We start from the raw sequence: 27039 nt of genomic DNA, 5'->3' as shown, positions 1-27039 counted from the left end.
TTCGCCTTTGCATGCCCGTAGGCATTGTTATTAGGTGATGATTTCGTGTGAAGCTTTTGAGTTCAAAGTTATATTTCAATTGAGTGTTCTATTTTATTCCGAAATTGGGTTGTCTTTTTGCTTTGACTCTTACTTCATGGTGTTGTGAATAAAACCGTTCTCAAGTAGTCTGTGTGAGGTAGTAGACTGTGTGAGGTAGTAGACTTGATGCACTTTGAAGATTACACGGTCATGTTTCCTATTCCCTTCTCTCTGCTCATTGTCTGTTTTCTTCAGGAAAACCATTGATGTCGAAATGAGCCTCTTCGTGGAGAAGGAAATCTCCTTCAGCATATCCTGCAAGGTATACAATACCTGTATGATGCAAAGGATGGTGGCTAGTCCGAATTGATAGTGATTGGTAGTGGGGAGAGTGGGGAGAGTAGCATGACTGCTGTACTGTGGGAGGCTGCACAGGAGGACTCTTATCAAGATACAGTAAAACCTGTAACTAAAGACCACCGTGACTAGCGACCAGCCTGCTACTACAGACCACTTCGCCAGGCACGGACGGTCTCACATCCATATATGGGTGTGTGGTGCAAATCTCTAACCAAGGACCACCTGCCACTAAAGACCACTTTCTCTGGCCTGGAGGGGTGGTCGTTAGTTACAGGTTTTACTCTATACGTGAATGCAGTAAGCTATGCTATGTTTGAGATGACATGAGGCAACGGTAGCAAACACCATGCACCGCTATGAGACGTTGTTTCTGGCTTGTCATCCTTTGCGGTCGTGTACAGGTGAAGGGTATGCTGAAAACTCTACCATTGAACATCAAGGCTGAAGGCTACACCGTGCACGTGGAGGGCACCATGGAGTCACCCGCCACTGACGGCAAGACTATTACCAAGCAGCTCGATTTGGCGCCCAACTTCAACATTGTCGATTTCGGAAAGGTCAGTCACTTAATTTGAACGGGGCATGGTAGTAGCCTGAAATGTACGTGTAGATGATTTACTTTGGGCGATTCATTTCCATTATTCCCTGTACTTACCCATGATGAAAAGAAAATGAAAATGTTCGGTTGTTCAGCTTTGCTTGACTGTGTGGATTGCATCGGTGCTGACACTTCTTCCGAGAATGATTCAAATATTACTGACGAGATCGGAAGTAAGCTTGTGTGATTATGCTAAACCAGTCGTATCACAATAGTGTGTCTAAATCCAGGGTGGGCGAAATGGTGCCAAGAAACATGGAGTGACAAAAAAAGAACTTCATACAGCGATGGAGCATTGGCAAAACTTGCACAGAATTTTCCTCCTATTCTCTATAGCAAGAAATTTCTTTTCTCAATCAAAACCCGCCCAAATGGTCTCTTTGCTGCAGATGTTACCTGAAAGGTTCACCAATTTTTGGGCATGGTCCCATCATAACATGGCCCGGCCCCATCATAACATGGCCCCATCATAACATGGCCCCATCATAACATGGCCCCATCATAACATGGCCCCATCATAACATGGCCCCATCATAACATGGCCCCGTCATAACATGGCCCCGTCATAACATGGCCCGGCCCCATCATAACATGGCCCCATCATAACATGGCCCCATCATAACATGGCCCCATTTTTGGGCATGGCCCCATCATAACATGGCCCCATCATAAGGGTGAAACAGTATGACTCGAAAGGTCCTGTGTAGATGGCTGCAATGGAGTTTGCAAGTCCGTCGCAACATTTATAGTGAGACAGGGAAAGGGATGATGTGACTGCTTGGTCTCTCTCAGGGATGGACACTAAACAAGTATGCTGACTATTGTGTTTTGTGTGCACAGGTTCAGGTCAATGAGAAGGTCGTTCGCACGATCTCCGTCTATAACAATGGACGTTTCCCAACGGTCTACCAGTGGGCGGTCACGCAAGCATGCGATGACCCAGGTGGCTGTGCACCGTCGGATGTTCACAGCGGGAAGGGACGGCGCAAGCTGATCTCGCTCAAGCCCAACCTGAAGGGGTCCATCGAGCCAGCCGCGTCGCAGAAGTTCACCATCGTCTTCTGCCCGAGCCAGAAAAAAGTGCTGTCTGGCTGCGAGGCAGTTTGCCAGGTAGGAGGCCAACAAACGCTATCCTGCCATGACAATGAATTCGAAATTGAGCTTCCGTGGAAGCATGTTTCAGTCCAGGGGCCTGGGGTGACTTCAGTAGCTTCATCGTTTTGTGAACCAATGCACCGCATGCATGAGTTTAGTATGTGAGCTGTGTTTTGGAAACCTGTGCTGGCATTAGTGATGAGTAAGACTGATTGTGTGCAGCTTTCCCCTTGGACGATGTGATTAAAAACCTCTGAGTACATCAGCCTTTCCTTTTGTGGTATGCTTCTCGGCAGTGGTCATGTTGATACTGTTGCTGCCAGGGAGTAGTAAAATACTCTGCGTGCGTGCGTGCGTGTGTGCGTGCGTGTGTGCGTGTGTGTGCGTGTGTGTTGTGGCTGTCCGGAGCAGATGGCTTATGGTCCGTCGTTCCGGGTTGTGTTTGCCGGTGAGGGCACCAAGCCGTCCCTCCACTTCTCGTTCACCAAGCACAACTTCGGTGCCTGCTTTGCGGGCCGACCAGCCGAAACCGGCCAGAAGAAGACGCTGACCATCAAGAATGACCACTCGCAGCCCGTCAGGTGAGTAGAGCTGTAGCATGTTAGCAGAATAGGTACAAAGACATCTGCATGCTGAGATCAACGACTCCTTTTCCGAATCCAAGCCAAGATGGGATTTCATGCAGAGTGTACTACCGGTGAAAGGCCTCTGAATCTATCTATGTCGTCTTGCAGCGGGAATCAGATCATTTCTTAGATATGGCAATCACTGGCTTTTTTGAATGTTGCAGTATGATGGCGCTTGCTCGAGCACCTCCATTCTGTGGAAAATCAGGATCACCAATTGACCAGTCCATTTTCTGCTGTCTCTTTCCTGTTTCCGTGGTGACAGTATCAAGTGCTTGCCGTTCAAGACCGATCACCTGTCCGTGGCGTTTAAGGCAGGCATCATGCCGCCGGGTGCAAGCAAGGAAGCGCTCTTCCAGTTTCACCCGAGGACGGTCGGCAAAGTGCAAGAGGTTGTGCAGTTTGATGTGAATGGTCTCTCCACGACGAACGTACGGTTCGCGGGCGAAGGAACTGCACTGAAGGTACTCGCATCTTTATCAGCTTTAATGCTGGTAGTGTATAGTGACCTTTGAGCTATTAACATGATCAAGCATTCTGCCGCTGCCGTTAGCGATAAGATGTGTGGCTAATGGAAGGGCACATCTGTGTGTGTGTGTGTGTGTGTGTGTGTGTGTGTGTGTGTGTGTGTGTGTGTGTGTGTGTGTGTTTACAGTATGTAAACATGTGTGTGTGTGTGTGTGTATGTTTGTTCTTAGTTGAAGGCTCGTACACAAAACATGTATTTGGTTTCATGCAGACCAGAAGGTTCAAACACCTACACCTCAAGCAGCACTAAACCATTGCTCGCTGTGTCTCCTGCTGCTTTTCTTTCCACCATGGTAGGTTGAAGTGGCTGATCCAGAGCAATCATTCATCAAACTCAAGACTATACAACCGAGACAGACGTGTAGCCGAACTGTGAAGCTCGTCAACCGAAGCCTCGCGCCGATCACGTTCGACGTGGGCCTGTCGCCGCGGGCAACCCTGGATGCCAGCGTTCTGACCGTCAAGCCTCACTCCGACATCCAGCTCGGTCCGGGTGCTGCTTGCAACGTGGTGGTGACCTTCTCACCAACCGGCCGCATGCCCAGGTTCTCAGAGGAGGTGAGAGTACAGTTAACCTAGCGAATAACAACACAATCTTCAAGCGAAGGTCCCTGGTTTGAGTCCTGGTGGTGACAGTCAGTTTCTTTCTTCAGACCTTCAAGTTCCCTTTTCCATTCCCACAACTACTGAATATCTTCAAGTGTAGTACCCATTTGACTGGATACTTTCAACTCCACGAATAACAAAACTTTTCTCATGCACAATCGAGTGTCAATATTCACTGGGTTCACTATTCAGTAAAACCTGTCAAGGCGACCACTCGGATAAGGAGACCACCTGTCCCAGAAGACCACTGCAGCTAGGACCAAGGGATGCTATTTCCAGTCAAATGACCCTGGATAAGGAGACCACCTGGTTACAGAGACCACGTTTTGAAGGTCCCTTGAGCGGTCGTCTTACACAGGGTTCACTATTGTTGCCTTTCTGACAGGGCAAACGTTTTATTATCTGTTAGGCCATGGTAAAAAATATCTTTGATTCTCAAGTACGCGCGCATCGATTTTTGGTGGCGCACTGACGATTTTTTTATTTCTATGCATGCATATGCGTGCATGAAAACGCGAAAGGCATGAATCCGGGAGTAGTAAAATACCGGTATTTTTCTACTCCCTGGCCTGAATAATAAAATAATTATAAATTAATTATGAACCTGTGACGTACACATGTGTGACCCTATCTTTGGAAATAAAAAAATTGTGGGAATTAAAATAAAAAATCGCTCGCTCGCACCGACTTTCACAGGCTCATGACCTGAGAATCAACTTTATTTTTTACCATGGCCTTAGATACATCCTTTGCTTGATTGACACATACACCATGATCCAAGTATCCGAGCGACAAGTAGTAGACTGAGTATGCAAGATGCGTGATGGTCCTGTGCACGTGTCCTCTGCTGTTCGCACAGATCATCATGGAATACGCAAACGCAGTCATGCCACTGTTCACCGTGTCCGCGGCGTGCATTGCCCGAGAGGTTTCCCTCGACTTCAGGCGGCTGACTTTCGGCGAGGTGGTCCTCGGAAGCTCTACCCAGCGGCGTATCACCATGAAGAACTCTGGAGATCTTTCTACACAGTACGTTACTCTATTGGAATACCGGTAGTGGTGTAACGTATGATTGAATCATATTGACATAAATACAGGCCTGCCCCACACATGCTATTTAAGCTGTAAAGCTACAATTTGGAACAGAGCTCTTCTTCTCACCACTATCATTAATTTGCAGATGACGGCTTGTTTGGTATGACCAAGAGTATATACTAGTAACCTCCAAGAGTGTGCACCTCAACTATGGGTTCCGTCCTGCCAGAATTTCAAGTTGACGTCGTTGACTTGACTTGACAAGCTGACTTGTAATGATGCAGTGCGCATTGTACACATATTACCAGACGTATCCTGGGCATGTGGTTGGCAATTTTATCCAGTACAAATGAGTTCAGGGAAACACTTGTAAAGCAAAACCACTCGTGCGAGGAGCATTGCATCATAAGAACGACATCAACTTGAAATTCTGTCGGGACAGCAGGGTGTGTGGGACCCCCACCACCACCACCACCACCACCACCACCACAGCCACAAGAGACAACACCAGAAAATATGCCCGGGATATGCTCCATATGCTCTTCTTTTCTTGATATGCATGCTTGGGATTGAAATCCTGAAAATTCAGGCATTTCTGACTGCGAACATTTGAGCACTGCCATGCCATTTTGCACTGTGTATCAGGTACCAATGGGATGCTGGAAAGTTTGGTCCTGACTTTGCCATAAGTCCAATGGATGGTGTCATCGAAGCAGGAATGGAGGTTAGTTGTCAGTGGACTGGAAATGCATTTTAAAATGCAGTGTACTCTCACCAAGCCCTGCATTGGCCAATTGTCCTTGTTTGCCTTTGCCTGAGTGAATTCTACTTAACAACAGACACACATACTTCCAAAAGTCTGTATATGGATTGGTTCGAGGAACATGCATTGCTGGCCCGCTAGTCGAATTTCTAAACAGGCCCGATTTTGCATTCAGGTGAAGGTGTTGTAAACATGATGTCATTCCTATCCTTCTTTCAATCGCTCAGGTTCACTTCACAGTCAGCTTCAAGCCAGTACGGCTGTCAAAGGACATACGCTATGAGGTAAGTCCAAGGTTGACTCATATGGCGGTACAAAGTTACAAACACACACGTGGCAAAATGGCGGTAGGTAGGTTCAACCCGGCCCAGATGTGTCGCGCTGCTGCTCGCGTAGCATTGCTATAGGATCTGGGCGCTCCTACTTGTCATTGTGCCTTCTATGCTGTTGATGGTTTGCGTATTTGAATTTTGGACACTATAGAGTCAACAGGGGCGTAGCACCCGCTGCGACTGGTACGACCATGGCCGTACCACTTTTCCAAAAGTGTGGTCCGTCCGGAACGTGCAGAACCGTAATAAAAAAATCAGGATCCATCGATGCATATGCGCATCAGACTTTGACCTTTTTCTGGACTCGTAGATCTGCCATGCATCTGTGCATGTCCATGCACGTCTCTTCTGACCGTGAAATAGTTCTATGACTTTATAAACTGTGCCAGAAGTTCCCAGAACGCAGGATTTTGTGTCTTTTTTTACAAAAATTTCCCGCGGGAGGTCCCCCGGACCCCCTCCAAAACAGCCTTCGGCCGCGCCGACCTTTGGTCGTACCACTTCCAAAACCCCTCCTACGCCCCTGATCAAGTTACCGTGCAGTGGATAAATTGTGGCTTTCTCCATGGTTGCAATCCCAAAAATAGTTGTGTTGTCCACACACATAGTCTAAGTCCCATCTTTACTAGCTCAGGCAGGGGGACTAGCTCACATGGTAGAGCGCTCGCTTAGCATGCGAGAGGTACCGGGATCGATACCCGGGTTCTCCAGGCATTCCTTTTTTCCTCTTTTATATGTTGCAAATTTGTTGAGATGTGTTTGCATTCCAATTTGTTCCAACATTTTTGAGATGTGAGGTAACGAGATCCGTGGATGTGGTAAAATGTGAAAGTTTGTGATAAATGCCGACCTCTGCCCAAAACCAAGTTACCGACAACAAGTGGAAGTTTGTAAAAAGATTATTGTAAGCCGTGGTATCGAAGGCCAGTAGATATTGCAAGGAAACAGACCTCTGAAATGCTACATTTGTTCGTAGAGATAAATGCTGGTAGACTTGAAATGCGCTATAAGGCCATGGTAAAAATTATCTTTGATTCTCAAATATGCGCGCACCGATTTTTGGCGGCGCCCCGACGATTTTTTTATTTCTATGCATGCATATGCGCACATGAAAACAGTCAATGCGAAAGGCATGAATCAGGGAGTAGTAAAATACCGGGATTTTTCTACTCCCTGGCCTGAATAAGAAAATAATTATATGAACCTGTGACGTACATATGTGTGACCCTATCTTTGGAAATAAAAAAATTGTGGGAAATAAAATAAAAAATCGCTCGCTCGCACCGATTTTCACAGGCTCATGACCTGAGAATCAACTTTATTTTTTACCATGGCCTAAGCGCCGAATTTAGAAATTGAGATTTTGAGCTCAGTGTAATCAACAGGTTAAGTGGCACCTTCAGGCAAAGTTTCACATTCAAAATCTGAATAGAGAACAATCTCAAAGTCACGCCCAAGTATGGATTTCGCAAAACGTACATCAAAGGAATACTCTTGTGGTCAGCATCCCAAAAGTGATGAAATATATAGTGCCGCATATAAAAAAAAACTCATCAAACTTTGCTGTGCTGTCCCTCTTCTGCAGAATTTACTGTGTCGCTTGGAGAATGCCGCTGCTTTGCAGCTGACCCTGACTGGTGTGTGCATAGCGAGAACAACGACGAGAGAGGTATGGCTTATCCTCTGTGTGTGTGTGCGTGCGTGTGTGTGCGTGTGTGTGTGTGTGTGCGTGTGTTGTGTGTGTTGTGTGTGCGTGTGTGCGTGTGTGTGTGTGTGTACGTACTGCAAAATGAATACTAGTACGTACTGCATTAATTTTTGTATTGGATGTATGCTCCACTGCTTAGCCGATCTCTCCATCCAAACAAAGGAGTAGTATATCACCGGTATTTCATTACTCCCTGATCCGAAATAGACTGTGGGTAATGGATGCGACATCAGTGCCAAGTACAGATGCCACCCATTGATCAGGAAGAATTGCTATTGCTTAGCATCGAGTAGTGACCAGGCAGGGGGACTAGCTCACATGGTAGAGCGCTCGCTTAGCATGCGAGAGGTACCGGGATCGATACCCGGGTTCTCCAGGCAATCTTTTTTTGCCTTTTTTTCTTTTAGATCAGATCTAAAGTAAAAAGGCAAAAAAACGATTGCCTGGAGAACCAATATTGTGCACGGAACAACAAGGGCAATCAAAGCTAGTTAGTAGCCACTCTGAGTTTCATGCTTTCGCAATCATCAGCCTTCGTGGTGTTGATCACTGTCAGCACAGTGTTGCATCGTCCGGTGACATATTATGCATTGCAGTTTCGGTGATCGAAGCAGGACAACGGGGGGGGGGGGGGGGGGGTGGATCCATGCATTCCTGAATCTGACGTTATCAAGAAATTGACATTCTACTGTGGGTGACCCGATCGCAGCTCAAGATAGGAGTTGTACACTCTTGGTTATGTACTCCAGGTGATACTTGTAATCAAGCAGCGTGTGTATTAAATAAAACAAAAACTAATAATCATACTTACAGTGTTTGCACCCAGTATGCATTGCAGCTGCATTGGGTTTATTTCGGTGTCTGTACTCCTTCTGTCTGTCGTTACACAGCCCATCCAATTCTCATGTCACGTCCGTAGCAAGGACGTCAAGACCATACAGATCAAGAACCCGACCAACCAGGCGTGGGTGCTGCGCCCCGTCATCGAGGGCCATTATTGGAGCGGTGCCGAGTCCGTGACCGTGGATCCGCTGAGCACTAAGCCGTACGAAGTCACCTACAAACCAGTGGTGATGACCGCTGACGGACGGAAACACCAGGTAACATGCTGTCATGTGCCCTTACAGGTTTCCTGGGTCAAGGTGAAACAACAGCAAAAATCCAATCCGACCATATATTATTATATGATGATAGCAAACTGTGTATTAGAAATATAACTGCTCGCATGCGCAAGGAAAAAATTGCACGGGTTCGCGTACAGGGTATCACGTGCGTTGCATACACAACATGTCAGTACCGAATCGACCATATCTGTGTCCTATCCAACAGTCCCCAATCGCCTTGGGTGGTACAAGTGAAAATTCCCTTGAAATGTACTCTCTACCCTGGCCCGATTGACTGATGGCTGCAAACAAGAGATGGAGCAAGTGTCTAAGATGCACGCACACTGTGTGTTTCCTGCTGGACTGGCTACAGGGGAATGCGTTCATTGCCTTGCCCGACGGCAACGCAATATACTACACGTTCCTGGGCTCGGCGCAAGAAGCCAAGGTCGTGACAGTTCCCAGTCGCGAGTGGCCTTGCAAGAAGGAGCTCAATGAGGAGTTCACCATCAGCAACTGGCTAAAGACACCACAGCGGTAAGCAATGTTGACAGCATATCCTGTCCACTTTCCGGGCACTTGATTGACATCGGGCGCACCCATGCAGGGGCGGGGGGGGGGGGGGGAGCAGTGAACTTCAGAAGTATTTGCTGGCTGGCTGTTTCGTGTACTGAGTTGTGTAAGTTAATAGGTGCTGATGTGACTTGCACCAGCTTGTGCGAGAAGTACTCTATCCCCTCACTACCACATTATGTATGGTTGGTTTTTGAAGCTATACCATTGCCACTGTTCAACGTTATCTGCTACGCTTGGTCATTCTCTCGTCCAAGCTCTACTAGGCTGTTAGCCCCCCCCCCCCCCCCCCCGTGATACTCTGCCCTGACTATGCCCTGTCACTCTCATAGTCCACTAACAGTCAGATATAGAGGCTTTGCGACTACATCATCATCAGTTGAGATGCTTAGGCAAAGTCGCAGCACAGCGATGCACTAGCTCAAACGAAACCATGGAAACCACCGATTCGCACTATATACGAAGCGCCCTTAAGCAGTCCCGCTGACTCGCCACCGTATCATTCGCGTAACCCCAGACTGTCCAACCTTGCCACCATTCCAAAGCAGGAGACCTATATTAAATGTGCACAGAGGCAATTGTCTCCCATGTAAATGTACACAAATGTTTTGGTCCGAAGCAGGAGAGTTGGACAGCCTGTAACCGCTCTATGTGCTCAAGCCTGTAGAGCTAACTCTGACTGAATCTTCCACCATCGTGCTTACACGTTTACCTATCATACGTGCCACGCTGTCCAGGTTCAATGTGAAGATTGACATAATCAAGCCGGATAAGAATGACCCAGCTACCAATATCCATGGCCTGGACTACGTTGACGTGCCAGCCGGCGGAAAGGCAGGCTATCAGCTGCGGTTCCGCGCACACCGCGAAGGAACTACGTCGATGCGGGTGAGGACGGTGGACTCTAATGTATGGAGTAGGGAATGTTGTATAAGCTGCCAGATTGAGATGGTGTCGCATTGAGATTGTGATCACATACTGTACTGTCTTGCATAAAGGCTGGTATCGTACAGCAGGCTGCTTTGAATACAAGCCTGGTTTTCAAGATGGAACATCACCACTTAACAGGCGCGTAGCACTGCCGTTAGGGGTGGTCCGGCCGGAGGGGGTGAAGGGGTCTCCACCGGGGAAAATTTTGAATTTTGGGTGCAAAATCCTGAATTCTGGGCACTTTGGCATTGTGTTAAAAAAAGTGGTCTGGCCAAAGCCGTACTGGCCGGACCGGCTGCTACGCCCCTGCATAAGCCTTGCTTTAGTGCTGACGTACAGAAATTCCTGGCTTGAATAGAAGCGTAGCTCTGACATTGGGTTACACAGGAATAAGCACAGCATTTGTAGCCCATGGCCAGCAATCGAGGACATCTGAGAGTTGTAATTTTTGTACTCCTCTGAGGTGTGATTTTTGGCGTGCTGGGCCAAGCACAAGGAAGCCATCTGCAAAAAAACTGCAGAAAATGGTTGTTGTTTGATCCTTTGGTGTAATCTTTGTTTCTAGTCGAAGCTAGTTGCTGTTTGGAGCAGAAACGCTGAAATTGACTATTTTCTGCATGTACTCATACATGTACTCATGTACTCAGGCATGCAGTCTTACTCGTATTTTAGCTCTTTTTCTGGAATGGATGCTGCTCTGCGCCCCTTGGTGAACATTTCCTGCGCTCGTGGAGCAGCTGAAAAGGACCACTGGTATGTCTAGTTCCTGGTTTGAAAGTGGAGAGTCGACTTTTGTGCCTTGAAAAAGGAGTAGAGAGCGATAAAGGTACGTCTTGTTGTGGAATTATCCACCACCAGACCAGCGCAAGGATATAAGTTGGACTATAATTATTAATTTCAATTCCAAAATGCACAAGAAGTTTACAGAAGAAAAAAGCACGACCTCGACCAGGCCAGAAGCAAGAAGAACTGAACCCAAGATATTGAAAACCCTTCTCCTCAACAAGCTGCATCACGTACAACGGAAAACAACTGGCTGCACCAGCGCGTGCATCAGCGCGTGCACCAGCGCGTGCACCAGCACTGCACCAACGTGTGCACCAGCGAAATCAATATCGAAAGCACGTATCAATCATTACATTACGTACAACATGCGCAAGAGGGTTACTCTACTTCACCTCTCCCCCTGGTGGTATGCCAAAGAAAAAACCACCACAAATACTAAATAGCGCCACAAAGCAAAACTAACGGAAGCGCTGAGGGGGTGCAAGCGAACCACGCTGACGGAGGCCATATGGGCGAAACTGATATGGAGCAGGATCATCGGCAGGGGCTCGAAGCGGCACATAATTAGGATCACGGGGATCAAACCGAGACCCAGCATCAGGGACAGCACCCGCAGCTGGCACATCAGCAACAGCATCTGCAGCAGGCACATCAGCAACAGCATCCGCAGCAGGCACATCAGCAACAGCATCCGCAGCAGGCACATCAGCAAACACCTCAGCACCAACATCAGGCTTCAGCAGTTCAACATTCACCACTTTCTCACCACCACCAGCCTCATTGCGAATTACCACAGTAGAGGGGGACACAATGTGAATGACCACCCAGTCACGCTCATAGGGCGGCTCACATTTCTGGCGACGATGGGAACAACGTAGAAGAACGGCATCACCAACGGCGAACAGACAGTTATCATCGTCAGACTCAACAAAGTCCTTGGAGGACAGCTCAGCTTCCACAAAATCACGGATCCGAGCAGCCTGGCGTTCAAGATCAGATGGAGTCCGGCCCAGCCCAGGATTAGCCGAGAAGAGCACACTGGTGGGCTCCCAGCCAAGCATCGCACGCATAGGAGAAATCTTGAGGACAGAGTGCGGACGAATACGGTAGAAATACAATAACACGTCCAGCTCAGATCGCCAATCATCAGCCTCATCCAAAACCTTCCGAATTAGGGTGAGGAGAGTGCGGTTAAATCGCTCAACAGATCCCTGTGATTGGGGATGACGCACGGCACCGTTGAGCACTGTCACACCAAACGTGTCAAACAGCGATGACATCACGGCGTTGATGAATTCCGTGCCATTATCACAGCGGACCACTCGGGGCGGGCCCCACCGCGTACACAGGCCGACAAATGCCTGGGCCACTGATGCCGCGTCATGTTGACGGAGCGGAACCACCTCCACCCACTTGGTGAAAGTATCCATGCAGACGAGAACACAATGGTACTCTCCACTCTGATCGACGCCCAGTTCCAGAGTATCAATTACTACAACACTCCATGGGCCATCAGCCACCACAGGGCGACTGGCCTCCGCCGAAACGCCCTTGGTTGGGCTGGCAGCAGCACACGGCGAACAGTGGCGCACAAACTGCTGACATTGGGCAGCCATGTTCGGGAAATAGCACTTCGAGCGGAGGAAGCGCCATGTACCCTCCCAAGACGCATGACCACAGTTCACATGAGCAGCACGAACGACATCGGACTCGAGTGAACTAGGAATAACAGGAATGACGACTGCATCATTGGGCGGCAACTTCACACTTCGACACAGCATACCATCATGGACTACGAGCTGTGACTTGACCTTGACAAACGCAGGATCAGTAACTGGGTCACCATCGATGACTTGCTGGCGAGTCGAAACAATCCGAGGATCTGCATTCTGAGCAGCAGATACTCTGTCCAATGAGAATGGACCAACGGTCACCACCGCAGCGGTGACGGACGGTGCAGTCCGAGCAAGGAGCGTCTTGCCACATCGGATCCAGCTGCTGGGAACACGGGTCAATTGATCCGCCTTGTTCTGCTGACTGCTGATCCACTGGACCTTGACCGTCAAGCCCGTGACAGCGACGAGATCAGTGATAATCTGGAGACGGCGCTGCACAAGTACCTGCTGCAGGCCGCTGACGCGAACACGAGACACATTGCCAAGCACCGATTGCAACCAAGCAGCCACAGTCTTGGAATCGGTGAATAGCGTGAGCTCCTTCACTTGCCACTGCACGGCAAGGTTCAATCCCTTGATCACGGCGTCGAGCTCAGCGATGTTAATGTGTCGCCGGTCGTCCTTCTGCCGCAGCCAGCAGCCATCCTCGACGATCCTACCATCGGCCTGAATGACAGCACCATGTGCGATGTCCGAAGCATCACACCACAACGACCACTGTGCGCCTTCAGGAACTGACCACACACCTTGCGCAGGGTCATCGGTCTGCAGACGGTGAAGGACTTCCGCACAACAAGCGACGACTTCATGAGACACTGGATCATCCCATCCAGGCTGAAGGCTAGACAGACGCTTCAGATAACTGCACGCTGGGCGCAGCCAGGAGCCGACAGGATAGTGGCTGGTCAGCTTGCCACACCACTTGAAAATCTCGCGTCGTGTGATGGCATCGGCTGACAGGTCGGCATGACGTCACCACGACGCTTCCACCTCACTTGGCCATCTGCAGACTCTGACAGCTGCAGACCAAGTACCCTAGCAGAGACGACTGGCTCCGCTGGCTTGGTGGGCAACCCATACTGCGACAACTGATCGGTGACAGCACGCAGACGAGGCTTCGGAACATACAAATCGTCGACATAGTTGTCCACATCAGCATACGCACGGAGGACCCACTTGACGATTATGTCCATGAATTTGGGCGCAATCGATAAACCGAAGCCCATCCTCTCCATTGCAAACAGCTGGCCCTTCCAGACGACCGTTTGGAACTTGGCGAGAGCTGGCGCGATGCGGATGTTGAGGTAAGCCTTGCTGATGTCCAGCAACACGTGGCTGTCGGCGTTGCCAATAGACCTCCACTGACGCAACTTCTCTTGGCAAACAGGCACGTCCAAACCTGGATGCGACACAATCAACTTTGAGTTGCCGGTAGTCCAAACACGGGCGGACAGGGGTGGACTCCTTGTGCGTCTGGGCCACCGCCAACAAGGGCAACACAGCACCAGGCGCACCATGGACTGCTTGGTCATGGGGTACCAACCATCCATTGCGGATCCACATGTCCACTTCCTCGCAGAACTGTGACTCCTGGTCTGTTGACAGGCTATGCCGGGAATATTCACCAATGCCTGACCCGACTGGACGCGTGGGGGGTTCGTCTTTCCATGCCCACGTAAGCTCCCAGTAGCCAACATCAGCGCGCCAACGAACTGACCCATCCGCAGTGGTCAGAATGACATCTTCCCCGTCATGCTCCACGGTAACATGGCGTAGCAGCTGAGGCGAATCACCATCATCACTGCGGACGTCCGAACTGGGCACATCTGCGGAAGCTGAAGCTGCTTGACCGAAAGATGCTCCGACGAGCTTGGAGTCCGCGTACTTGAGGTCGACTCCGCCATGCTGCGATATCAGGTTGAGGCCCAGAAGCACATCCGCATTCACAACACTCAACTCCGGAACAATTGATACAGACACAGACGAGAAAGGCAGAAATACCGTCTCGTCCACCCGCTCGACATCCAGAACAGCCGAGCCCAATACCTTGAGTGTATTGCCGTCAACGGTGATGATATCAGGCGTTGACGTCGTCACCTCCAGTGCCAAGTCCTCTGCCAACTGACGAGACACCAACGTGTGTGTTGAGCACGAGTCGATGGCAGCAACACAACGCCGAAACGCCACCGCATCACAACGCTTCACAGGCAAGAAGATCCGTGGCAACGCTACTGCGGGCCCATCAATCTCCGACGCGACGCAGACATGGCCGACATCCTCACTCGCAGCTGCTCCAGCACACCTCTTCCGCTGGGGGCACGCACTGCGGACGTGGCCTCGCTCCTTGCAACCATAGCAAACAGGTTCGCCGGATGCTGGTGACTTAGGTAGCTGCGGGCAATTCCGCTGAATATGGCCGACCTTATTACACCGGTAACACAACACAGACCGCTTGCTAGGTCCGCTGCTACTAGACGACGTCGCTGCAAATGTCGCAGAACGTGCACCCTGTACTGGTGCAGCCGACACCTGGGTTGCAGAAACCAACACGCGAACTTGATCCGCACACTGATCCACAGTCATACAGTGCAAGGCATGCTGGAGGCGCACCTGACATGCCAGCACCTGCGGAATGCCGAGCAGAAACTGCTCCAGGAGCACTGGGTCACATGACTTCCCTGACGAAGTGTCACGCGCTTCCACATGACCACTCTGGCGGAGAAACCTCCTCAAGTCGGCCAAGTAGACGTCAACGCTCTCCCCGACGAAGAGTTCTGGCCACAAACTTCTTATACGCCTCTGCTGGCGTGATGCAGAAAGCGGCTCGGAGCGCACCATGGACAACCTCCTCACTGGTCTGCTCGACGTCCGGCAGCGCACTCCAAACAGTGAACGCGTCCTTGTCTAGGAATAAAGGAAAGTGGTCCATTCTTTTAGCTTCCGACGTCCATTTCTGTATCCGTGACACCACGCGGAATTTCAGCAAGAACGCTTCCAGGTCGTCATCTCCTCCACGATACGGCCGCAACAAGGAATGTCCAGCAGACGACGCCATTACTACTGAAACAGGCAGTGAAATAACAAAATTAATACTCTCCGAGAACCTAACCACAAAGCGCCAACGGTCCACTCAAAACCGGGTTTCGGTACCACGTTGTTGTGGAATTATCCACCACCAGACCAGCGCAAGGATATAAGTTGGACTATAATTATTAATTTCAATTCCAAAATGCACAAGAAGTTTACAGAAGAAAAAAGCACGACCTCGACCAGGCCAGAAGCAAGAAGAACTGAACCCAAGATATTGAAAACCCTTCTCCTCAACAAGCTGCATCACGTACAACGGAAAACAACTGGCTGCACCAGCGCGTGCATCAGCGCGTGCACCAGCGCGTGCACCAGCACTGCACCAACGTGTGCACCAGCGAAATCAATATCGAAAGCACGTATCAATCATTACATTACGTACAACATGCGCAAGAGGGTTACTCTACTTCAGTCTGTGGCTTATTTTTGAGTGCTCCTCGTACATTTTTGATCGTGATAGAAATTCTCAGACCAAAGTCAGACCAAAGTCAGCGCGATGATGGCCGTACAGTTTTCTTGTGGATTTTTTAGTTGTTTCATCTCGTATCTATGTCAGTATCGTGATGGTGAAGTGGAGAGGGTGATTTTCTTCCTCTAGGCTTCGTTCGGCCGACTTTGCTTCGTCCTCGTTGAAAAGTGATCCTGAAAAAAAGGTCGATTCGCAAAATTATGTTGATTTTGAATGTACGTGATGACATACGATTGCTGGCTATGGAATTACTAGTACTTATTTCATGACTTTTGGTGCCAGATGCTTCTTCAAGCCCTAGCTGTTATGACTGCATGCCTCTTTGGAAATAGGCAAAAAAGGGCACCAGGTTCTAAATGGGAATTTCTCAGACACACACTCTTGCTGTTTGGATACCGATGGCTTTCTGCAAGGTAAGCAAGTTATCACAGCACATGTGCTTGCAAGCAGTAAATATGTGTGCGCGTTCATCAGTATCCAATGGATGGGTTGTTTATTATGGCATTGGAATTCGCAATCAACTTGGCATTGTATTATACTGTACTGTGTTTTTGGCCCTGTAGCTGACATTTCGCAATCCGGACACCAGGGAGCACCTCGTCTACCTATTCGCCGTCAAGTCGACTTCGCCGGAGATGATCAAAACGATAACGCTGCGTACGCCAGTCAGACAGGGCATACCGCACACCATCGTCGTCCACAACCCGCTGGAGTCGCCCGTCGTCTTCTCGGCGGTGATCAGCTGCAACGAGATCAGCCTGCCGCAGCAATTCACGGTTCCCGGAAAGTCAGATGTAAGCATGTGTACCCATATCCTGATTCTGATGTGTATGCACCAGGTTTCTGTAACTGCACGAGTGTTTTCATTTCACTGTGCCACCGTACTGTTGCTCTCTCCCACTCTCTCTCTCTCTCTCTCTCTCTCTCTCTCTTTCTCTCGTGAATCTCAGTTGGTAGAACATGAAAAATCTTAACCTCGGGGTCGTTGGCTCGAGCCCCATGTTGGGCGCCGTTGCTGGACTCTCATAAGTCCCCTTTGTTAGGCAATGTTAGTATACACGACAAGTTATGATATACATGTACATGTACATGCATGTAATTCCTTCTATTTTGTCGTTCTATGCGTTACCAGGGAGAATGTACGCTGCAGTATTTGCCACTGAAGGTTGGCAGAAGCAGCACAAAGCTGACCTTCAGTAGCCATGAACTCGGCTCTTACGGCTACGAGCTGGCGATGGAAGCGTCGCTGCCTCCGCCGGAGCAGTCCCTCTTCTTCCGCACCACGCTCGGCGACAAGCAGGTGCAGACGTGCCACTTCACCAACTTTGCACGCACCAAAACCGAGTATCTGTGCAAGGTATGGCCGTGTGCAGTGTGTCTGCATGCGTCGTGCATGTTTTCATGTACCCGGATGTGTGTTTTTATCTGTATATTTAATACTTGGGGATTCCCCAAAGGTTAAAAGCATATCCAGGAGTCTCCAGTGTGGAATCTGGCAGTTATGGTAATGGAAGTTCAGATGACTCTATGCGTGCCCCTCCGTGTCACATGATCACAAAGACTTGCTCTGTGTGTGTGTGTTGGTGCGTGACGTATTTGCACAGGTCGACGACTCTAACTTCCTGGTGGAGCGGAGCATTTCGGCATTGGCCGCTGTGCCGGGCGGCACTGCGTTATCAACCGAGGTGACGTTCGAGCCGCAGTGGCTAGGTGATTTCAAAGGCACGCTAACCATTGCATCGAGCTCCGGCGGCGAGTACCAGTTCCCGGTCAAGGGCACGTGCCTGCAGCCGAAGCCGCAGGGTCCCATGGTCGTGAAGGGCCACGCCACGACGACCATCCCGTTCAAGAACGTCTTCGCCAAGCCGGCCAAGTTCCACTTCTCCATCGACAACCCGGCGTTCACGTTGCGCAGCACCAGCGACACTCTCCGCGCCCGCAAGGTCTACTACATCGGCGTGAGCTGCGAGACCGGCCACACGACCGGGAGCAGCAAAGCGGCCGCGTCGCAACCGCCCCCACCGCCACCCACGGGCACGCTGACTGTGAGCTGCACTGCCGAGTCGCTGAAAGAAGCCGGCCTTCCGTGCAGCGAAACCATACAGTGGGTCTTCTACGTGCGCGGAGTGCCGTGATAACTCTGCGACTTGCCTCGCTTGATGGACAACTGATTTTCATTCTGTGCTTAGGACATCATGCATGCAGCGCAGTCATGTACTTTGACCATGATGACGGCTGGATGTCCAGGCATTGTGCCTTCATCTTGTTCTTCACCTGTATCACTCATGCAATCATACAGGTCATGCATATCATACAGGTCATGCAATCATACATGTCATGCATATCATACAGGTCATGCATATCATACAGGTCATGCATATCGTACAGGTCATGCACATCGTACAGGTCATGCATATCATACAGGTCATGCATATCATACAGGTCATGCATACTCATGCATTTTCATGCAGCATCAATGAAACAGCTACACTGTGGGTGAGTAATGCGTTATGTATTCTCCGCACGCCTTTAGTACCCAATTGAACTGGACAATGTGATGAATTGACACCGACCGTTCAGCCTGGCTGAACTCCTGCGATCCTCTTAGATTCTAGACTGGATACTTTTTTTTCCTAGGATGACTATGCACTGGAGGGGAACTGAGCGTGAAAACTCGTTGATAATGACCGGAGCTGACCTATCAGAATTTGTTATTTTGTACGTTTTCTTTTACTGGTAGCATCATTTTGCTTTCTATACATTGGCATTGCATTGTGGCTGGAACTTTAAACTGTCACGCCAAGCTGAAATTCTGCAAAATGGCCGCCAGGGATTCTTGAGCCCCTGTCCGTACCATGTGTGGTGAGTCTGTGTTCTGTATCTGCTCTGAACCGTGAACTCTGAACTCTGAACCGTGACTGAGCATTGTGTTCGTGTGATGCTGCGTGTTTCTGATGATGCTGGTGAGCAAGTTTGGTTTATATTTTTAATGGTTGCTGGTTTTTGGTTTTATTTTTTCAATGTTTATTTTTTCAATGATCAATTCTATGGCAAGTCTTGGAGCTTTCTACATGACTGTACAATCATGCACATTGAGCATAATATTTTTCTACATGTACCGGGGTAATTTGTTTTGACTAGGCATTTGCAATATTTCTTCTGCTCACAGCTTCGCCATCGATTCTTGCAGTTTGTTTGAGATTAAAATGCATTTCAAATCGTTAATTCTGCTGAGTGCAATGACTGCTGTGCCGTCATGGTAGACTCTATTGCGTGTGTGTGTGTGTGTGTGTGTGTGTGTGTGTGTGTGTGTGTGTGTGTGTGTGTGTGTGTGTTGTTGTTGTTTCTTTATTTTACTTCACCATATGAACAGGCAAGACTGCCTTCTCACCGGGGCTATGTGTGTGTGTGTCTCCGGCGTCATCAGGCTGCGTGCTCCATCTTCCTCTCTGATGCCCCTCCGGGGCCCACGTGACCCCTGTGGCATTGGCTCTACAGGACAGGATAGGACAGGTGTGTGTGCATGCATGTGTGTGCGTGTGTGACGGGGCAGAGGTGGGGATTGGCTTTGATCCGGCACTACGTGTGCTTTGCTCGATTTCCCGGATGTAGACATACTCGTTCCGGAAGTAATCACCACGAGAGTTTAGACCCGTTTGCAGTACAGAGCACCTGGTATCGGGGACTCAGTACTGGCACTCGGCCTTAAAGCACGGCATCGGGCCCGAAACACATCGCACAGGACTGTGTTTACCGGCTTTACCTTTACGCCGGGCGTCCAATCAGCCATGCAGACAACGCATCATGGGAACATGATCAGTGGGCCGTGGGGACCGAGGGGATCATACAACTCCCAGATTAACTCGCGTAGCCGATGATGGCCAATACTACTGTACTGCATCAGCCTGTTGCTCGGCTTGCGTGATAACGCTCCTTGATCTGATTTTCCAGCGTTGGCATTCTAGTCTTGATGTCAGCCTCGGAACAATGTTGAGCTCCAGATGGCACTACCGGTGTACCACTCCCACAGCAGGGAGCCATGGCTCCCTGCTGTGGGAGAGGCAACATAGTCATTGTAACCAGAACTGTTAGTATTACTATTAGCAAGAGTCCATCACCAGGTTACGGACTCTTGGTATTACTATTACTACTAGCATTATCTTTACTTCCCCTCATAGCAAGAGTACATAACCCCCCAGCTCATAGACATAACAATACCGGTAGCCTACTAGGTAGGATCTAGTAGTACATGTATAACTATAAGTATAACTATAAGGAGGAGTGCACCTGAACAATCATCATTTCCGGCATCATCCCTGTACACTGCGTTGTCATGGAAAATATGCACTGTGGCAATCTGGTTGCTACCAAAGCTGCACATTTTTTGCCTTGATTTGGCATTTTACAGCTTTGAAAGAACTGTGGCTTTGCGAACGTGAAGCTAGCTAGCTATGAAGTTTTTTTGCATTCCAAAGCTACAGTTTCATTGCAGTTCATAGATTTGTACTTGTGGTGGTTGGAGCTCGTTGCGTGGATTAGCTGGTGTGGTCCGTGTGTGGAGTTACTTCGCTGTTGAGGCGAAACCGAAGTTGGTTGGCCTCATTTGTCACGAAATCAATTTGAAAATGTTCAAGAAGTGAGTTTGTAAAGTGGAGATCCTGATGGCTAATGGTGGCAGACAATAACTGTAGTGGGCTTTGTTGACATGTTATGTTAGATTCCAAGCAAAGGAGAGCGTGTCCGGCTGCACTCAGAGCAAAACATCAGTGCAGAAAGGCATTCGAAACCAGCTGAAGGAGACGTTTCCTGCAATTGAGGAATACATCGATGTAATCCTACCGAAGAAGGAACCACTCATTATTGTAAAATGGTAAGGGGGGCACTGTTAAAATAAAATAAAATATCTCGAAGTGCCGATCGTATCAGACGTATCTTTATGTTAGGTTCTATGGAATCGAGCTTTTCTCCTGATCAGAATGGCTCGCAGACTTTGTGATGAAAAAACTCCAGTTTAACTCCTTCAGTTTTAAAAGTGAGATATTTGCAACAGCAGGAGATATAGCACGAGTACGTGAAGTTTGCCTGGCATTCATACTGTATTACTGGGTGAGGGTTTTCACTTGGGTAATACATGAATCTCCACTCGTTCAAATGCATGTGTGTGTGTGTGTGTGTGCGTGCGTGCGTGCATGCGTGTGCGTGTATCCACTGTCCAGTCACGAGCACATAGAACTATTGTCGGTGAACAATGAGCTGCTGTTCTTCAGGCAGCGCGGCGGACACTTCTGCCCCACTCTTCGTCTTCTGCACAAGTGTAAGGAGACTGTCGACTGCAGTCATGCATGCTGTGCTTATGTACAGTGTGCTGCTCAGTGAAATCCAGTTGCGCCTTGGCATCATTACGCAGCCCAGTGTTCGCAGGTCTAGGGCTGCGCAACGCCCGGCGCGTACTTTAATGACGCGGCTAGATTTCATTGAGCGACACTGTACATCCTGCTGCTTGTTGTTTCACGAATAGATTATACTACAATTGTGTGATGCAGTGTCAATGCAGTGCAGAGTTACCATGGCTATTGGTGCACGGCCTATACCACAGCTACTGCGCGCTGCTTTCGGATGTAATTCTCTTTTGAATAGCCAGTCAACGTAAATCTATCTGTGACGTCACTGGGAAGATATTTTCAAGGGTTGGGCAAGGCTCGTATTTGGACATGTACTTCAACTTGGTTGCTTCATAGTAAACCAGGACCCTGTCTTTGCTCATGGTGTTTGTGGACTTCTATACTGGGGAGCGTGTGCAGTGATCAGGCGCGTGCCCCGTATGGGTTCCTGGGTGCCCGGAACCCCCCCCCCCCTTTTTTTCGCTCAAATGCAGGATTTTGCTTCATTTTTTTAAAAAATTCCCGGGGGAGGCCCCGGAACCCCCCCCCCCCCCTTGAAGGGCACCGACGCACGCACCTGGTAATATCATGAGTATTGCACGTGGGGGTGTAGAGCTGCAGACTGTCTACAATGCACAAGTACGGTGAACGCGCCTCAGTAGCCATCCCATTGCAATGCTCTGTACCAGTATCTGATACGCACACACGCACGCACACACACACACACGCACACACACACACACATGCACACACACATGCACACACACACACACACACACACACACACACACACACCTGATCCTGGTAAATACTGCCATTACGGCCACGTGTCCCCTTGTGTCCCCTCACACACACACACACGCACATGGCCCACTTATCGATGTTATTCTCTTGTCTGTGCCGTCTTGCAGATCCTATGATCCTGCCACAGCTTCAGGTCGATAAGGGTGCTATTCGCTTTGTGCTGAGCGGTGCAAACATCATGTGCCCTGGTCTGACCTCTCCCGGTGCCAAGATGGATGTGGACCTGCCACCTGACACGATTGTTGTATCCTCTCACGTGCACATGTTTTTTACCTTGTGTGTGTGTGTGTACCAGATACTTGTGAATCAGCGGTGTGGTGTAGACCAAGCTAAAATTAGTGGCGGCCAATTCATCAGCCTTGCAAGCTGTTGAATGGCGTAATCCCTGCACAAGTTGCTATGTCTAACGTAGCTGTTCGCTGTCATCCCTTCCGCAATGGGCATGTCTGAGTCTGAGGGTGTGTCTGTGTGTTTTATTCCCGACTATTCTCAATCAAGATGATGTCGGTGTAGTTTGAGCACCTCCCTATACACAACGGATCAGTGTGGTCTCCGAAGTGTTCGCATTTCAGTGGCTGTAAATGATGCTCAGAGGAATCTGTACTGCACTTGCTTTGTGCACTCTTTTATGTTTGAAAACCATACTCCCGTTATGAAATGCATTGTATCGAATGTACCTTGTGTGGCCAAGGTTTGTCAAGGGCCGGGGAGGGCACTTCTGCGAAACGTTGCTTGTCTGTGCTAAAATTTTACGTCGCGAATTCATGCTGGATGACAAATCACTTTCACCCGCTGGAATTAGCCGTTTCAAGGTGCGTGTACTATGATTGTGTTGGTTGATCCTTGACTGAGCATGCGACGCTGTAGTCTATCATGGCAGAAGGAAAGCAGCACGCCCTGGGCGTTGGCATCACCAAGCTATCCACCGGTGACATGTGAGTGCATCGTCTTTGGGTGTGAACTGTTTGGTGTAGAATATTTATTGTGTGTGTGTGTGTATGTGCACACACGCTGGAGAAATAACAATGCGCAATCATTGCTACGCAATGGGCAAGGTCAAGGTCAAGGTGTATGTGCATGGTGTGTGAGTCTGTGTCTGTGTGTGTTTATGCCTGTGTATTACTTTCACGCACAGTAAGGTATTCTGCCTTCAGGGTATCATGTATTTACGCTCCTTTTGGTTTCTTGTCTGCTTTTCTGCCTTCTTCAGTCGAAAAATTAACAAGGGCATTGGCGTTGACTCACTTCACTCGCTTGGGGACGGTCTATGGATGATGAAGTCGCTTGAACGGTGATGAAGGCTGCCAGCGTCAGCCCAACTTCCCCATGTCTCCGGATTGGTACTGCACCAGTTCACCAGGCACTCAACTCTTGTTGTCTTGCTCGCGCCCTGGGATAGTGGTGCACTGCGGCTCTAGCACCTGATGTCACAAGGCTAGCTTTCAGTGCCAGGCAGCTTGAACCGTTTCGTCTACATATGGCAAGCAGTCATGTGGGTGCTTTCTTTTGTGCATGGCAATGACCGCAGTGGACACCCGTGCTGACTGCTTCCCCCCTGCCAGTGAAGCTATATCAATCCTCGCTCACAAGACGCAATGGTATATTTTATAAAATTGCGAAACCACCTCACTTCACACGTTGAGGTTCTGTACATGTACATACAATGTTTCGTTGTGGAAGTTTTCGTATCAGCACATGTTTCTTTGGTGCATGCTGGTATGTGCCTAGATTATGATCTCTTTCCCGATCTTCGTGGGAGTACGTTTTTGGCATCTTCCACAAGTTCCAGTCTCTGTCGTTTTGTGTTTTACTCCGGTGTGTTGCATGAGCACGAAGGAACGTCCATGTTTGCCAAGGACACGTATCAGGCTGACAGCTGTGTCTTGTCATGTACATGGATGAGAGGTGGCATTGTATTGATCTGCACTCTAGATACAGTGGTCCCTCTATAATCCGGCACCATTTGTGCCACGAAAATCTGCTGGATTAGGGAGGGTGCTGGATTAACAAATCTGATCTACTGCTGCAATGTGCATGAAGAGGACATTTGGCTACTGAAAATTGTGCCGGTTTATCGAGGGTGCTGGATTATAAAGTGCCGGATTAGAGAGGGACGACTGTACTTGTTAGGAGGGTTCCTATTTACAGTCAGAGTAAACAGACTAAAGAGCAACAGAGGGTAGTGTGCTGGCTTTGATCCACCATGGGTACAATAATGATGATTACTGTAAAACCGGAAAGTTTAACGTTTTTGTAATTTTGGCATGATACCGTGCAGAAAGTTTAACGATGGCTACCTGGCCGGCCACCCATCTGTATGCGCATCTTTACACAGACATCTCAGACTGGGTTCGCGATAACGTTTCTTCAAATAATGAAAAAATTGGTGTTAAAACGTTGACTTTCCGGTTTTGCAGTATTAGTTATAACCCCCAAGACTGCACATAACAGCCTCTAGTATGTTCTTGGTACCACCAAGAGTATACTAGTAATTCCCCTTCTCCCTGCCTTGCCGTGGTTGGCTAACACCCTCTCTCTTTGTATTGGCCGGTGTTCTCACTGTGCTATGACTGTATGAGATGCTGTAATAAATAAATAAATAATAATAAATAATTATCAAGAGTATACTTAAACGTAATAGGAAGTACATGTACCGGTACATGCAATTCCATGTACTGTACTATAGTAGTAGTTGATATGATGTACACTACATAAAAATCAATCAATTATAATTTATGGCTGTGTCGAACTAACGTAATACTTGGTGGAATTCTCTGCCTGTCTCGTGTCGTCAGGTTGAGCATCTATCCGTTTTTGTTCCGCTCTGTAAAGAGCACTTAGAAGGTTCCCTGTAACAAGACGGCAACGTCTGTAGGGCCTTCCCTATCAAAATAATAAATTCCACTACTACTACTACTACTACGTACTACATGTAGTACTTGATGTGGAAATAGTGCATAAAAAGAGAGGTGAAGACTGAAGCCTTTGAATAGACCAATCCCGAAAAGATTGTCTGGGTTCGTGAAAGGGGGCAAGCGTGCAAGCCAGCACGTGTGAAGTGCATCGTTTTGTATTCAGTTTGTGTGTGTCAGCTCATGGCGGAGGAGAGAGAGACTTTTGCTCGCCGAGCTGAAGCTAAAGGATTTGATGGAGCCCTGCCAGCAGCTAGTCAAAGGACCTTCGGTACCTTAGGCAGACCCTGACGGAGTTTGGAGGCCAGCTAGCTCTCGGTGAGGAGAGAAACATTCGCGTGGCGATCGACTCTCCGTAAAAAATGCAACCTACATAGCGCCGACATACTGCAACAGCTACGATTCCAGCTAACTAACGTTACTTCTCGATCTGCTGCTTCACAAAGTTCAACTATTTACAAGTCCTGACTGTTGTAGTCTGAAGCTGGAGTCTCATCGCCCACCTACAGGTAGCTTTTGGAGCTGATGGATTTCCCGACTTGGACTCCTTCCGCAAACTCTCGCAACATTACTACAGTGTATGCAGTGTTTCCGCACGCTCGTGTCGACATGTCACCTATACTGTACATGTACCGGGTCGCGGAGGAGCTTGACGACCTCCGCTGACTCCAGGTTTCCGAAATACTGCCGTCGTCGTCTTTGATGTCGCTGGTGACATTCTCCCCTTGCAGGACGTGCGCATAGTTGTCGTCCCGGGGGTAAAGACTATGTTGTCTTTCGAAATAGTTCTTCATCAAGCTCGCGCGAATGATGTTTCTCATCATGAACTCGTTCCGACGGTGTGACACGGCGATGGTCTTTGGCGGGGCACTGGCTTGGCGAAAACGATATCTTCTTGTGCAATATAACATTGATCGGCTGCAGATGGGTACAGTCACTTCGTGGTTGGTCCTATAGGAGGGCAGCTGCCAGGAAAGAGGCAGGACTCTTTGAAGACGAAGCGCTCGCAACAAACAATAGCACTCGAAACATCTCGTAAGATTTAGGGCCTATCGCTTTGAGCCACAGCGCTCACAGCCTTGCCTACTTCATCAAAGTGAGCTCTACATGTTCGTTGACCTCTTCACACTACACAGAAGAGCGAAACAAGGATTATGTCTTAGCATTTCAACTCCAACAGCAGACCATTACCAGTGCAAGAGAGAAAACTACAAAGGGCTTTGCTTTCTGTCGCATCGTCTCTCTTGCATGCAACTAACGAGAAAACCGTGTACTTACCCTCGCATTCACACGCGAACTATCAAACACGTCCTGTGCCGCATGCTGATCAGGTAGTGCCATGTATGTGTTGTGCAGTGTACTCTCAGTTGACATGCCCCCTTTCGAACCCAGACAATCTTTTCGGGATGCGAAGATGCCAGTCACAGCGTGTTAGGCCTGAAATCTTCATCTTTCCATCTAAAATCACGAGAATTCAAAGATTTATACAGCCTACACAGGTACATTGTACCATCTCATCTCCCTGTGGTGAAGAAAGTTTTCTTGAGGAAAACTGTCTGTTGCCATGATAACGGTGTTCTGTCTCAAGAAAATGGCGATTCAAGACGGACTAGCCAGTGCCGCTACTGCACTAGCTACAGAGCTAG

At 48.9% G+C, this 27039-nt stretch overlaps 2 protein-coding genes and 2 non-coding genes across 5 annotated transcripts in view; all 4 read left to right on the top strand.

Moving 5' to 3' along the window:
• Positions 1 to 19539, top strand: part of LOC135811214 (hydrocephalus-inducing protein homolog) — an 88850-nt gene extending 69311 nt beyond the window's left edge. For both annotated transcript variants that reach the window (XM_065324416.1, XM_065324409.1), the window contains exons 77-92: positions 277 to 343; positions 783 to 938; positions 1820 to 2089; positions 2486 to 2655; positions 2966 to 3164; positions 3526 to 3786; positions 4694 to 4863; positions 5515 to 5593; positions 5860 to 5916; positions 7550 to 7633; positions 8563 to 8772; positions 9149 to 9312; positions 10086 to 10236; positions 16860 to 17090; positions 17429 to 17653; positions 17901 to 19539. In XM_065324416.1, the coding sequence (XP_065180488.1) occupies positions 277 to 343; positions 783 to 938; positions 1820 to 2089; positions 2486 to 2655; positions 2966 to 3164; positions 3526 to 3786; positions 4694 to 4863; positions 5515 to 5593; positions 5860 to 5916; positions 7550 to 7633; positions 8563 to 8772; positions 9149 to 9312; positions 10086 to 10236; positions 16860 to 17090; positions 17429 to 17653; positions 17901 to 18431 (3025 nt within the window). In that variant the 3' untranslated portion in view covers positions 18432 to 19539. The remainder of the gene's footprint in view (positions 1 to 276; positions 344 to 782; positions 939 to 1819; positions 2090 to 2485; positions 2656 to 2965; positions 3165 to 3525; positions 3787 to 4693; positions 4864 to 5514; positions 5594 to 5859; positions 5917 to 7549; positions 7634 to 8562; positions 8773 to 9148; positions 9313 to 10085; positions 10237 to 16859; positions 17091 to 17428; positions 17654 to 17900) is intronic.
• Trnaa-agc (transfer RNA alanine (anticodon AGC)) lies at positions 6602 to 6674 on the top strand. Its single transcript has one exon. It is a non-coding gene; the product is annotated as a tRNA-Ala (tRNA).
• Trnaa-agc (transfer RNA alanine (anticodon AGC)) lies at positions 7976 to 8048 on the top strand. The gene has a single exon. It is a non-coding gene; the product is annotated as a tRNA-Ala (tRNA).
• A 1160-nt stretch (positions 19540 to 20699) lies between the features above and the next one.
• LOC135811203 (malignant T-cell-amplified sequence 1-A-like) lies at positions 20700 to 24354 on the top strand. Its single transcript, XM_065324398.1, has 6 exons — positions 20700 to 20932; positions 21014 to 21166; positions 21513 to 21610; positions 22589 to 22725; positions 23349 to 23416; positions 23692 to 24354. Exons 1-6 carry the CDS (start codon positions 20922 to 20924, stop codon positions 23774 to 23776), a joined length of 552 nt encoding a protein of 183 aa, XP_065180470.1. The 5' UTR covers positions 20700 to 20921; the 3' UTR covers positions 23777 to 24354.
• Positions 24355 to 27039: the final 2685 nt, after the last annotated feature.

This window comes from Sycon ciliatum, chromosome 1 (assembly GCF_964019385.1).
Source record: "Sycon ciliatum chromosome 1, ocSycCili1.1, whole genome shotgun sequence".
Lineage (NCBI taxonomy): Eukaryota > Metazoa > Porifera > Calcarea > Leucosolenida > Sycettidae > Sycon > Sycon ciliatum.
Note: the sequence above shows the minus strand (reverse complement) of the source record. Positions and strands in the feature narration are given on the sequence as shown.